The sequence below is a fragment of the Lynx canadensis genome, chromosome B1, assembly GCF_007474595.2.
Source record: "Lynx canadensis isolate LIC74 chromosome B1, mLynCan4.pri.v2, whole genome shotgun sequence".
NCBI classification, from domain to species: Eukaryota; Metazoa; Chordata; class Mammalia; order Carnivora; family Felidae; genus Lynx; species Lynx canadensis.
In genome coordinates, this window is record NC_044306.2 from 71,094,745 (window position 1) to 71,108,001 (window position 13,257).

Consider the following 13,257-nt stretch of genomic DNA (forward strand, 5'->3'; position numbering starts at 1 on the left):
GAAAAGAATGACCTAAAGAAATTCCCACCATGATAATTTTTCTCTCTGAAAGTCTGCCTCTGAAATGATCACTTGACCGTATGAGCCTATCTCCCTTCAAGAGTGAAAGTGTTGATGATTAAACTTAATTCCACATGGTCAAGAAATTGGGAATAATGTTAATTGAGTCTTCTCTAAGGTTAGTTCATTTTCCTAGTGACGTCAGGATTGGAAAGTATCCATATCAGACACAAATGAACACGCAACAGAAATAACTGGCGAATTATAATGCCCTCAAAAAAAAAAAAAATCTCTTTCAGGTTCTCAGAAAGAAACATTGAAATCTATCCAGGATCACTCTAGAGAATGGAATGACAGTTTGGAGAATTTATATAGAAGGAACAAGGTTTAGTTGGTTTGAGCAATTCACAAGGGCAGATTGCACCAGACTTGTTCTTCTAAATCTTGTCAGAAAGAAACACGATTCCTGCCCTTTCCTGCTAAGAGTTGCAGCCCTTCTGGATCAAGAGCTTTAATCTCAGCAGGTCATGTTCAGACTTGCCCAACCATGATATTTTGCTATGCCAACAGACGTGGTTTCCTTTCAGCAATATTTGAAATTGTGTTAAAGTACATGGGCAGCGGAATCCTGTCCAGATGCTGAAAGCTGTTACATATTTATAAGATTGGATCTTGATGAATAACTTGATGAATAACTTACGAACACTTCCCTTCCCTCCCACTTAGGAACAGGAAAATGAAGATCTGCAAGGCTGGCTGAAACACTTGTGAATAGAGCCTTTGTTAAATTTGAAGTAGATTATCATGTTGATCTGGAAGAAGCAAAGGGAGTAAACCAGGTTCTAAGCTCAGATCTTGTTTTTGACAGCTGATCTCAGGATTCCAGCCTAAAAATCTCCCCTCTAGCCATGCCTTTAAGCCTGCACCTCTCCACCTGGTGCTTCAGTGAAGATTTGGCCAGAGGCTAGCATGTATTTCAAAGCATCCAGCACTGAACCAGCTCTTTCAAATATTCATTTAGCACTTTCCAAATTGATGTCCTTTGCAGTTTGCCAAAACTATTAACTTTTTAAGCATACAGTAAGTGTGAGAAAAGCAGTGTATATTTTTGGAACTCTACGTAAACTAAAATGCAGGTGTGGGATAACATCTATATAGACAAAACCAACTCCCCTCCCAAGGGTCTTTCTACAAAGGAACAAGGAGTAAAATGTTTAAAAGCTTCTAATTAGACATCAAAATTGATTTTCCACAGAATAAACATATCACAGTATTACCACATTCATCTTAGAAAGACCACCCTCAGATTGCATTGCAGTAATAGAATATCCTTGGGCTGAATATCTTAAAAGAATGAACAAGGAACAAAGTGAAGTGTAACCATGATTTGTTTTCCGGGGGTATTACCTTTTTAGTAAAACTTGCAGTATGGGTGAATCTGAACAAGAAAATGTGCATTAGGAAAAACAACTTTAATTGGCGCTATGCTCAAAATCTTCATTCTTTAGAAAGACAAACTAATGCATGTATTGTCTTAGGGAGTAGTTATGAAAAGGATGTAAAGAACCCGAACACCGATTTTGATTTTTCAAATATTTTGCAGAGGGAAACTTCCATAATATTATAGCTAAGCTATTAAAAAAAAGGTATGTGTTGGACATGATCTTTCTCTTTTTTGTTCTTTTTTTTTTTTTTTTTTTTGGCATAGAAGTTCTTCACAATGTTTGGAGAATTTATGGAGAATTCATGACATTAAATTATAGTCACATGACTTATTTTAATGAAGCTTAGATGAGCTTGAAGCCTTACAAGTGGGAAGCTTAAATTTCAAATAAGATATGCCACATTGAAAATCCTTAATTGTATTTTTTAGCCCGGTGTGGACTGCGTTCATGTTTTTCATTTTTTTCCCCTTTTCTTCCTCTGGCTTAAGGTTTTCATTCATACATTGCTACTGCGGAAAAAGAAAATACCTTATTTTCTAAGTCAGGCTTACTTAAAAAAGGCTTTGACTTTTGTGTCAAACATGATAAATGAGTGGAAGCCAAGTTGCAAGGGTGTTTAAATTTTCACATTGCAGCAGGTATCATAACTCAGTTCACTTGGGAAATCTATCTAACCTTTTATTGTGGTTAAGTAAACATTTTAAAGTGAACATATACAGTCTCATTTTCTAGTTGCATGAAATAGTGTGTTTAACACTGAGGTAGATGAATAGCCTTTGAAGGCTAAGAGCTTCATTCACATTCTAAAGAGGTATAAATCTTAAATCAGCGTTCAAAGTGTTGGCAACCGGCTTTTGTATGTTTGTGCATGTTTTAGACTTTCTAAACCCTTCTTGCCCAGATACTAACTTCTAGAGAAAAGATTCAGATAAACTCATATACAGCTTTCACAATGAAAGAGTAGTATGTACAAATAACTGTTAGTTCAGTGAAATGAAATCGGGTGAAATGTGTGACATGATTTAATTCAATTATCTCGTTACTTTTATTAGAGATAAGTTGGTCTTTTATGATACTCAAAAGAATGAACTCATTTCCTCTTAAATATTTAAAAGCTTTCCTTCACGTGCTCAATTTTCAGTTGAAAGGGAAATCTTTAAATACTCAAAACAACGGTTTTCTATTGAGTTGGAAAAAATAATTGTTTAGCTAAATAGGATATTGAAATGAACCTTTTGAATTGGTATTTCCTTGACGTTTCCTTATACTTGACCAAGGTTTTAATCAACCATATAGTTTACATGTGCTTATAATTTACAATTGCATATGCATGATTTACAATATGTTTATTGAAAATACTTCCATTGGCTTCCTTTGACATTTTAGGAAAATTTTATCATGTGTACAAGTAAATACAGAATTGTAAAACAGGCAACAAGAAAACAAGCATTTGATTCTTAATCACCTTGTCATTTGAAAATTATTTTAAAATACTGGCACTTACGGGGCGCCTGGGTGGCGCAGTCGGTTAAGCGTCCGACTTCAGCCAGGTCACGATCTCGCGGTCCGGGAGTTCGAGCCCCGCGTCCGGCTCTGGGCTGATGGCTCAGAGCCTGGAGCCTGTTTCCGATTCTGTGTCTCCCTCTCTCTCTGCCCCTCCCCCGTTCATGCTCTGTCTCTCTCTGTCCCAAAAATAAATAAACGTTGAAAAAAAAATTTAAGAAAAAAAAAAAATACTGGCACTTAATTTTTTTTTTTTTTTTTTTACATTTATTTGTTTTTGAAAGACAGAGTGAAACAGAGTGCAAGCAGGGGAGGGGCAAAGAGCAAAGGAGACAGAATCTGCAGCAGGCTCTCGGCTCTGAGCAAGCGTTTAGCACAGAGCCTGATGCAGGGCTTGAACCCATGAACCATGAGATCATGACCTGAGCTGAAGTCGGACACTTAACCAACTGAGCCACCCAGGCACCCCCAATATTTTTTTTCAGTTTTTTTTTGGCACTTAATTCTTTAAAACTGGAGTACATAGTGATTATTATTACTTGAAGCCATCTTTAACCAGAAAATGTATTTCTTTTTTTTTCAATTCTTCTTCATAATGTTAGTAAAAGGTATTTAACTAGATTTATTATATTTAGGTAATATTCCAAATTTTAATAAAATCTTTATTTTTGAAGAAAAATTTCTGATGAATTGTGTGTTATCCAAAACTCTTCAATTTTATTGGAACTGCTATTATTTGACTGTTTCTAGGGAGGGAAAAAGGCAAAGTCATAAGGCAGACATTAAAATTATAAAGTTGCTTATGCTAACGGTTAAGTACTATTCATGTTATATATAAATTCATATTAAGTATGACATGCTATTTTGCTATCATTTAACTGAGGCAAGTATCATTTTCTAGTTAAAAACAATGATGCTTTCAGAATTTACTCCAACAATCTGATGAAAGAATATTTTGTTTGGTCTTCACAAGTAGGTATTCTTTTGAAGGATAAAACACTATATAGTTAACCAACTTACCAAAAGAATAGAGACAATTGTTAGAAATTAGACACTTCTTCCTTCCTTTAGAAGGAGAAGAATAGAATTCTGAAGGAGTCTCCTTAAGCTGAATTTCAGACTTTATGAATTACTCCATGCATCGGAAGCAGAGGTTTTCAGCAACCTCAGCCCTTTTAAAATGTATCATTTTTTTTTTTTTTTTTTCACTCACGGCCTACTCCGTTGTCCTCAAAACTTCATTCTCTTCATGCCTTTTTTACATTTTCTGGGTCTTATTGCCAAAAAAAGTTATGTAAAGTTCTGTCTGCAGGTTTCTGTAAGTTGTTCTTCATTAATTGCATGAGCTTTTAATCCTTTTAAAAATTCCATTTGTTTTTTAATCAAAGCATTCATCATTTTACATTCTATTATTTCCTCCAGTGCTCTCCTTGTTTACTGTTTTACGAGGGTTAAAAGGTGTAGCCCTCTTTTTCTCTATAAAGTTTCCTATTTATAGCTCTCGACTGTTTTGTTGGCTCTGGTCTTAATATTGCACAATGGTATCTCTTTATTGGTCAGTCAGTCATAATGAAGCTTTGTTTACTATAAAATGAAAGTCCCACTGGCGAGCTGCAATAGCCCTAAAACCTAGTTAAAATAAGAAGGGATATTGTTGGCCGTATTGTTCGTGAAACAAGATCGGTTTCTCTGTGAAAAGAGTCTGATGAGATGAATTCAGGCTCAAGGCATGAACATGTATTTTTCTTTGCTTCCTTTTATGCCATGTAGTGGTGGATCTGAACCTTCTAAAAGAGGAGGTAAGACTATACAGCTGCACACCTCGTAACTTCTCGGTGTCCATAAGGGAAGAACTAAAGAGAACCGATACCATTTTCTGGCCAGGTTGTCTCCTGGTTAAACGCTGTGGTGGAAACTGTGCCTGCTGTCTCCACAACTGCAATGAGTGTCAGTGCGTCCCGAGTAAAGTCACTAAAAAATACCATGAGGTAGGTGTGTCATTTTCTTTTCGGGTTCCTCCACATCTCAGAAGATAACAAAACTGTGTATCTGCAATGGGTTGTTATTCGGAAAGGAGACACAGCATCCGTGAGGGGGGGAAAAGAAATAAGGCTTACAAACTAGTTCATGTTTTCATTTTTTAAAATTAGGACCTTTAACTCAAACGTCCAGGCGTTAAAGCTGTAGAAAGTTTGTCCTCTGACAATACAACATGGGCAGTCAGTGAGGGTTTCATCTGTCCTACAAAAACGAAAATGTGTTCTGCAGAAGAGAAAATGGGTGAAACTTTTCAACTTTAAACTTTTCCAAATGCAAAGGGAAAATATTTTAATTTTTTTTTTGTTTATTTTTTAATGTTCATTTGTTTTTGAGAGACAGTGGGAGCCAGGGAGTGGCAGAGAGAGGGAGACACAGAATCGGAAACAGGCTCCAGGCTCTGAGCTGTCAGCACAGAGCCCGATGCGGGGCTGGAACTCACGAACCGCGAGATCATGATCTGAGCCGAAGTCGGACCCTTAACTGACTGAGCCCCCAGGCGCCCCTAAGGGAAAATATTTTAAAGACAGACTTAAAGAAATTATTGTCTATGTTGGAGAAAGGAGATCTTTGATATTTCTTTTTCCATTTGAGGCAACATGGGCACATAAATCCCAAGTAGACATATTCGTAATTTTACCAATCTTCCTATTATTCATGTTGCCCCGAAAAGCATGTTAAACCCTTTATGGATTCCTTTCATCTTTTTATTCTGTGGAATTAAGGAAAATATAAATATTAAATATTAGTAATGATTGTTTTTCAGACCTTTGGGAACCTTAGAACTTACACACTCCAAATTGTTGTTATTGCTAGAATATCCCCAGTTATACCCAGCCTTTCTCCAGGAGCGTTGTGTAGCATTCCTATACCAGGAAGCAAAACACTCTTGATGAGTTTTATAAAACGTTTAAATTATATCAAGTCAAAATCTGCCCTTCTGACTTCATTTCTATATCATTGCATCTCATTACTTTTCATTTTTTACACTAAATAAAAGAACAACACAAAATAAATACCTACTAACCAAATGAAATAATTTTTCATGTGCATAAGGACATTAATAAAATTCTTTATCTGTTAGTCATCTAAATATACCCAGCGTCATAAACTGCATTTTATATGACATGGCTGTCCTACCCTTCAGCAGTATTGTGTTGGCAGCTGATAAAGTGGGACAAAAGCATTGGATTCCAATAGATAAGGAACACTGTTTTCATCCTAGATCTACCGTTAACTTGTGACCATCAGCAGGGCACTTACCCCTGTAAAATAAATGTAAAATAGAATAACCTGTCAGGTTTTTTCCCAGCTGTGTTATTCCATGACAATTACTAGATTGCAGTCTGTGGAAAGTAATGTCCCAAACTGGCAGTCTGTGATAAAAATGGTCTCTTTACCACCATCAGTCATGTGCTACTTTCGTTTCTACATCCCATGCTTCTCAAGATTCTTGTGCTGGGAATCGTCTCCACTCTAGTTTCAGAAGGAGCTAATCATGAGCTTGGTGGCTCAGAGAGCTCCAGCCAGGCTGTGCCCAGAGGTCGGTCTTATTGCTCCTCTGTGAACTGGGAATCTGGGAGTCCAGAAGAAAAACCCTTAATACAGTCGTTCTAAACAGATTAAATAAACCGCCTTACAAGCAAGGCAGGCATCAGAATTGATCGGTGACCATGAAAGGATGTGATGAGAATAGGAATTAAACCAGAGTGATCTTTTCTCACCTAAAATCATTCAGTTTGGGGCTTTCTAAAGCCAGTCCTTATTAAATACGATATATTTGCAGACCTGATTTAGCCAACAACTTTTGGGTTTATAGCCACCATTCTAAGAGCTATACAGCCCTGACCAGTCGTATTAGCCTTTTTTAAACAAGTTTATCGGATGCTGAGTCCACATCATGCTTTCTTTCGTTAAATCAGTCCTTGGGTCAAGCATATCCTCCTCCATCCTATACTTATAAATTTCTTTTCAAATCACATCGGTTTTAGGGTTATTAAGATAAGTTGCCCCAGGGGTCACCTGGGTGGCTCAGTTGGTTAAGCTTCTGACTTCAGCTCAGGTCTTGGTCTCAAGTTTGTGAGTTCAGTCCCCACACTGGGCTCTCTGCTTACAGCACAGAGCCCGCTTCAGATCCCCTGCCCCCCTCTCTCTTTGCCCCTCCCCCACCCGCGCTCTCTCTCTTTCTCTCAAAGATAAATAAACATTGAAAAAAATTTTGTCACAGAGTATGAGGTATCTATTTTATAAACTCAGATAAAACTCTTGTGTGAGAAGGGACTATGGGAAGTACTTGTAAACTTACTGGCCTTCCAGAATGACATCACTCCATTATTCTTTAGTCTTTGGGTGGGGTGGTTATATGTGCATTATCTGTGTGTACACATATACAGCTATGGATGTTTATCTAATTCCATGATTACCTCTTACAAGCTTCCCACAAAGCATCTCTAACGCACGTGTGGATATATGTAACTGTATTGTTGCCTACTTCACATTTCTCACAAGTATCTCCAGTAACCATCATGTCTTAATTTTTTATAATGCTTTGCGGGGATCGTTGATTTTTTTCTGTGATAGTGTTTTTGTTAACAAAGCACCTTATTAAAAGAAAAGGGGGGGGGGTATTTGTTTGGTGTAATTGATCATTTCTGAGACCTAAATTTTTCTCAGTCGTATATTTTGGAAGTAAGTTCTGAGCTTAGTACTACTCCTAGAGAAGTGAAATTATTTTTAAACAGAATTTCAAATAGTGCTAAAAATCATTAAATCCTTGAATACCATTAATCTGGATCCAAAGACTTAATTCATTTGCAGTGAAGCCCATCTTGGGCCTTAATTCCTTTTGATGATTCCTTTCTTATTCGTATTGTTCCAGTTTTCAGTTTGAAGACTATTCCACCTCATGGAGAAGACAGAAGCAAAGACAGAGCTTAGATACCCTAATTCTTCTCTCTTTCACCTCTGTTATACTAGTTTCCTTAACTAATAAGCTGAATTATGTTCCTTGTGTTACCACAAATATAACAATTATTCCCCATTTGGGTTCCTTTACCACTGTCGGTGGTTTTTGTTCAACCATTGTTTCAAAAATAAGTTTAGAAAATTAAAAGGCTTGTAATACATAAGATGATAGTGTTGTTACATAGCAAGCAGGGGAGAGGCAAAGAGAGGGATACACAGAATCTGAAGCAGGCTCCAGGCTCCGAGCTGTCAGCACAGAGCCCAACGCAGGGCTCGAACTCGTGAACCATGAGATCACGACCTGAGCCAAAGTCTGACACCCGATGGACTGAGCCACCCAGGCGCCCCAATATTACAGCATAATCTTCTTATTAAAAAGATTCTTACTACTTTTTACATCAAGTACCAGATACTATTTATTAGAAGCCAGTTTTGCCCCCCTCAAAATCCCCTTAAAGATTTTTCTATCTCACAAAAGGATTTTTCAGAAAGCAAGACAGGAACTTTACATATATATGAGCTCAGATGTTACGTCCTCCTCAAAATACATCCTAGTTTCCTGCCGGTCCTAGCGTAACTAGCCCATCTTCTGTGCATATGTAGAACTTTAAAGACATGTTTATTAGAGATATTTTTTGCTATGTCATTCAGAATTATTGTTTATTTTTATTTGTTTTTACCGAATTGAGAACCAAAAAGAACAAAGATAATGTTACATTGCAGTACTGAAGAAAACCATCTGTGAAGCCAAGGCTTGAAGCTGACATTTGTTAGCTGTGTGACTTGGGGCAAATTGCTCTACCCTCTTGCACCTCAGGTTCCTCATGTGTGAAGTGAATATCTAACGCTCATACCTTACTGTGAGGATTAAAGGAGCTGACACAACACTTAGAACCGGGTCTGGCATATTTCAAGCCCTGAATATATATTAGCTATTCTCCCACTCATCTTTATTCCCCACCCTCTCTGCTTCGCCTTATTCTTTGCTTATGGCAAACGATCAATAAAAATTTAATGAATTTTGCCCCAAGATAGGTAGAGTATTCTTTTCCAGGCAAAAAGATCTATGGGATATTTTATTTATTTATTTATTTATTTATTTATTTATTTATTTGGTATGGTCTTGCTTTTCTTGCATAGATCTGTTCTGGATAAAAAGTATATAATTCAACTGCCTTTTTTTTTTGTAGTGAATACCACCCCCCATTGTTCCATGGCACCCAAAATTTAACGGCACTTTGTTTGCACAGTGTGGGCAGTGGTACATGATCATCTATTTCCGGATGGTTCTTTTTGTACCTGATCTAATCTCTTCCATATTCTCTGATTTTAGTTTTTCCCTGGATTTTTTTTTCCGTTGGTTTGTAATTTTAGTTTGAACCTCTCTCTCAAAATTGTTTGAGACATGCCTCTGTCTTGCTGTCTTCTTTAATATTATCTGGGATCTGTTGGTCATTTTCCAACCTATCGTTCTCCTCCAAAGTCAAAACTTCATAAAGAAATGAAGGAGAGCACTAATTAAGTCCCCTCCCATGTATTTTTAATTTCTTATCTAAGACTTTGCATCACTACCACATTATACGATTCTTCTGCTATTTGTAAATCTCCACAAATATCAGTAGATGAAGACGGGGGTGGGGAGGTGCTATTATTCGGTGACTGCACGTCGTCAACATAAGCACTCCTGGAGGAAAGAACGATTGTAAGATTGTAGCCTGGCATGGCTGCCTGTTACGGCTGTATATGGTAGCTTCTCTAACTCTTACCTTTTATAGTAATTTTTTTCCCCCTGCTAACTGGGAAAATGTATACAAGTGGAGTTAGGAATTAAAGACATTGGCTATGCCAATATTGCAGTTTATCTACCCACTCAACCTCATTCCAGAAGGAATTTTTAACAAAAGTTGGGTAAGTTACAGCACCAGTATCTTAACAGTTTTGATGCCACTTTAAGTTCAAAAACAGTAACTCAGTATTGACACATATAATATTTGACAGTCATTGGGTTAAGCTTCATGTTAAAATCATATAGTCTTGGTAATTTTTATTTTGGAATTGTGAATTCAATAGAAAAGTCTGCTTTAAAAGTTCCCTATTTCTCATAGTTATTACAAGACTTTGCTGTTTAGCTCTCTAGGAAGAACGTTACTAAATCAGTAGAATGTATGGCTAACAATATATTCTAAGTCTTTATAAAATTATTATCTATCAGCCTGACTTTAATAATTCACCTTTGGCCAAAGTACAAATACTGGTTATGTCCCTGTTCTCTCTAACGCTTCTGGTCACTCATGTGTAAAATAAGTGTAGTAATTGTAAATTACTTCATAGAATTCTTGTGAGTTAAAGTATGTAAAAACATTATTACAGTGCCTGGCACCCAGTAAGCATTCAAAAAATGTTAGCTGATTAACCTTTGATATGACCACATACTCCAAATGAGGTATACATTCTCTACTTTTCTCTTTTAAATCTTCAAATAAAACGGTCATAAGACTCAACTTGTGCCTCTTTGGATTAACGTACATTTCCCGGAAGAGTATCTTTTAGAAGTTGCTCTATGAAGTTATCGCTGTCCTACCCAGAGAACAGAGAAACTAGACAACTTCGTATTATTATGTCCCCTGGTCTTTGTTCATAATCCAAACAAACACAGTTCCTTGAAACTTTATTGTTTCTATTATAAGAAATGAAAATACACACCGAGTAGGTAGTTCTTATCAAATACTTCAGATAATCTTTTACAGAACACATAGCTGTGCCTTCCTGTCGCAGTGTTAAAAGGAAATATCTTGAGTATCAGTGTCTGTTTTGCTATATTTTTTATTAAAAGGCCAAACTGCACATTAAGTTCATTTAATAGAGGCATCATTGTTATTATCGCCAAGCCTCCGTTTACTGCACAGTGGGTCCAGCTGCGGAAAGTTAGCTGTGACGGAGGCTGATGTCTATGAAGTACATCTAATCCATCTCATCAAGTTTATAGAGGACTTGAAGCGAAGCCAAGAAAATTAATGAGTGGCATAATTGAGCAGACTCAGCTGTAGAGTGATCGTGTTTCCTTTCACAGGATCGCAGTACTTGTATTGCTTCAAGTATAAATTTTTGTTAAATGTGTGAAAAAAATGAATGAGTGAAAGAAACCAACAAACAGAAAGACGGCTGGGCAGTAGTGGTTTCAAACTACTTAATCAAGGTGAAATTCTCTGTAATATTGTCAGAGGAGTGAAACGGAGTGCACAGTAGGTCTTTCGATGTCAGGACCGTTCCGTATTCAGAGGCGGCATCCTTCCAAGTGGCTGCTATTAAAACATCCTTTCTTTCGCGAAAAGATGATGATCGTTTGTGATTTCTTTGAAGGGTGGGGGTAGGTGTTCACGATGCCTTCGTCAGAAAAAAAATAAAAATTTGTAAGTCTTTGTTGGGCCCCGAGATTCTTTTCTGAAATTTTACTTGTCCATGAAATCAAACGTTACAGACATTGGTTGATTTTAAAGATGGCTTACATTGTTCCCTTTCAGGTCCTTCAGTTGAGACCAAAGAGTGGTGTCAGGGGATTGCATAAATCTCTCACAGACGTGGCCCTGGAGCACCACGAGGAGTGTGACTGTGTGTGCAGAGGGCACACAGGAGGATAACCGCATCAGCACGCACAGCCTCTCTCTCCCAGAGCAGTACAGCTCAGTGGCTGATCTGTTAGAGAACTTGCGCATTATCTCCATCCGTAATCTCAGTTGTTTGCTTCAGGGACCTTTCATCTTCAGGATTTACAGTGTATTCTAAAAGAGGAGACACCACACGGAATTAAAAGTTGTGCAACGGCTCTTTTGAGAGGAGAGGCCCGAATAACAGGAGTAAAGGTCTTTGGTCCTGGAAAAAAAAATGAATGTTGTGCATCACTAGCTAGTGACAGAGTTGCCTTGTGCTTACTCAGCTAGCTGTGTTCCGTATTTCAGCTGTCTCCATGCGGCTTAGGCTAATGTCAGTACGGGGGAAAAACTGTGCGATGAGCACCTGATTCTGTTGCCTTGCTTAACTCTAAAGCTCCATGTTCTGGGCCTAAAATCACAGAAATCTGGAATTGTTTCCTTACATTCACATATATAAACCAGAGTGTTCTATGTCCTACAACCTTGGTTTTTAAAAAGGAAGGGTGTTACGATAAATCAAACTTGTGTCATGCTGACAGGAAAGACTGGATTTTCCATATTTCTTACTAAAAATTCCACCATTTAGAAGAAGAGAACTCTGGAAGAGACAAACCTGAAGAGTGGCCTTATCTTCACTTTATCTACAAGTCGGTTTATTTGTTTTATCGTGTACATTTTTATATTCTCCTTTTGACACTATAACTGTTTGCTTTTCTAATCTTGTTAAATATATCTATTTTTACCAAAGGTATTTAATATTCTTTTTTATGACAACCTAGATCAACTATTTTTTAGCTTGGTAAAATTTTTCTAAACAGAATTGTTATAGCCAGAGGAACAAAGATGATATAAAATATTGTTGCTCTGACAGAAATACATGTATCTCATGGTCATACGGTGCTAGAGCTTAGATTGATCTGCGTTTTAAAATATTGAAGTGGGAAATCAATAGGATTTGATAAGTTGCAAAGACTTGGAAAATAAATTATCATATCTTCTACCCCTATTATTGGAAATGCAAATAAAAAGCAACCTATGAAAGTTAGGCATTCAGATTCAGAATCAACTACTAACCCCTAACCCTTCTTTTGGTTAATGTGAGCCTAGCTCAGAAGAATATAAAGCACCTTGAAGAAAGACTGGACAGCTTACTGACAAAGCGCACTCTGCTATCCTGTAGGAACACATCCTATTTATTGTGATGTTCTGGTTTTATTATCTTTAAACTCTGTTCCATACCCTTGTATAAATACATGGATATTTTTATGTACAGAAGTATATCCCGTAACCAATTCACTTATTGTACTCTTTGGCAATTGAAATGAAAATCAGTAAATTACTTTGCTTGTACAATGCTTAATATCGTGCCTAGGTTATGTGGTGACTATTTGAATTAAAAACGTATTGGATCACCAAATAAAAAAAAATGTGGCTATTTTGGAGATAAACGGTGTGTGTGTGTGTGTGTGTGTGTGTGTGCGCGCGCGCACGCAAGATTTGTCTCGAGGCCAGGAGAGTGAAGATCAAGTTTTGTGTTACCGTGGTTTCCGTTATGCAAAAGCCTGTGTCAATTCAAAAAAGACAGGTAGAAAAGTGTTGAGGATTCCCTGTCTCTTGTCACCAATATTTTGGAGCTCATTTCTTTTTCTCCCTGGTCT

At 37.2% G+C, this 13,257-nt stretch overlaps 1 protein-coding gene across 1 annotated transcript in view; it reads left to right on the top strand.

Moving 5' to 3' along the window:
- PDGFC (platelet derived growth factor C) overlaps positions 1-13,047 on the top strand; it is a 204,193-nt gene extending 191,146 nt beyond the window's left edge. Inside the window, exons 5-6 of the mRNA XM_030312853.1 lie at positions 4,719-4,936; positions 11,471-13,047. Of these exons, the coding sequence (XP_030168713.1) occupies positions 4,719-4,936; positions 11,471-11,587 (335 nt within the window). The 3' untranslated portion in view covers positions 11,588-13,047. The remainder of the gene's footprint in view (positions 1-4,718; positions 4,937-11,470) is intronic.
- Positions 13,048-13,257: the final 210 nt, after the last annotated feature.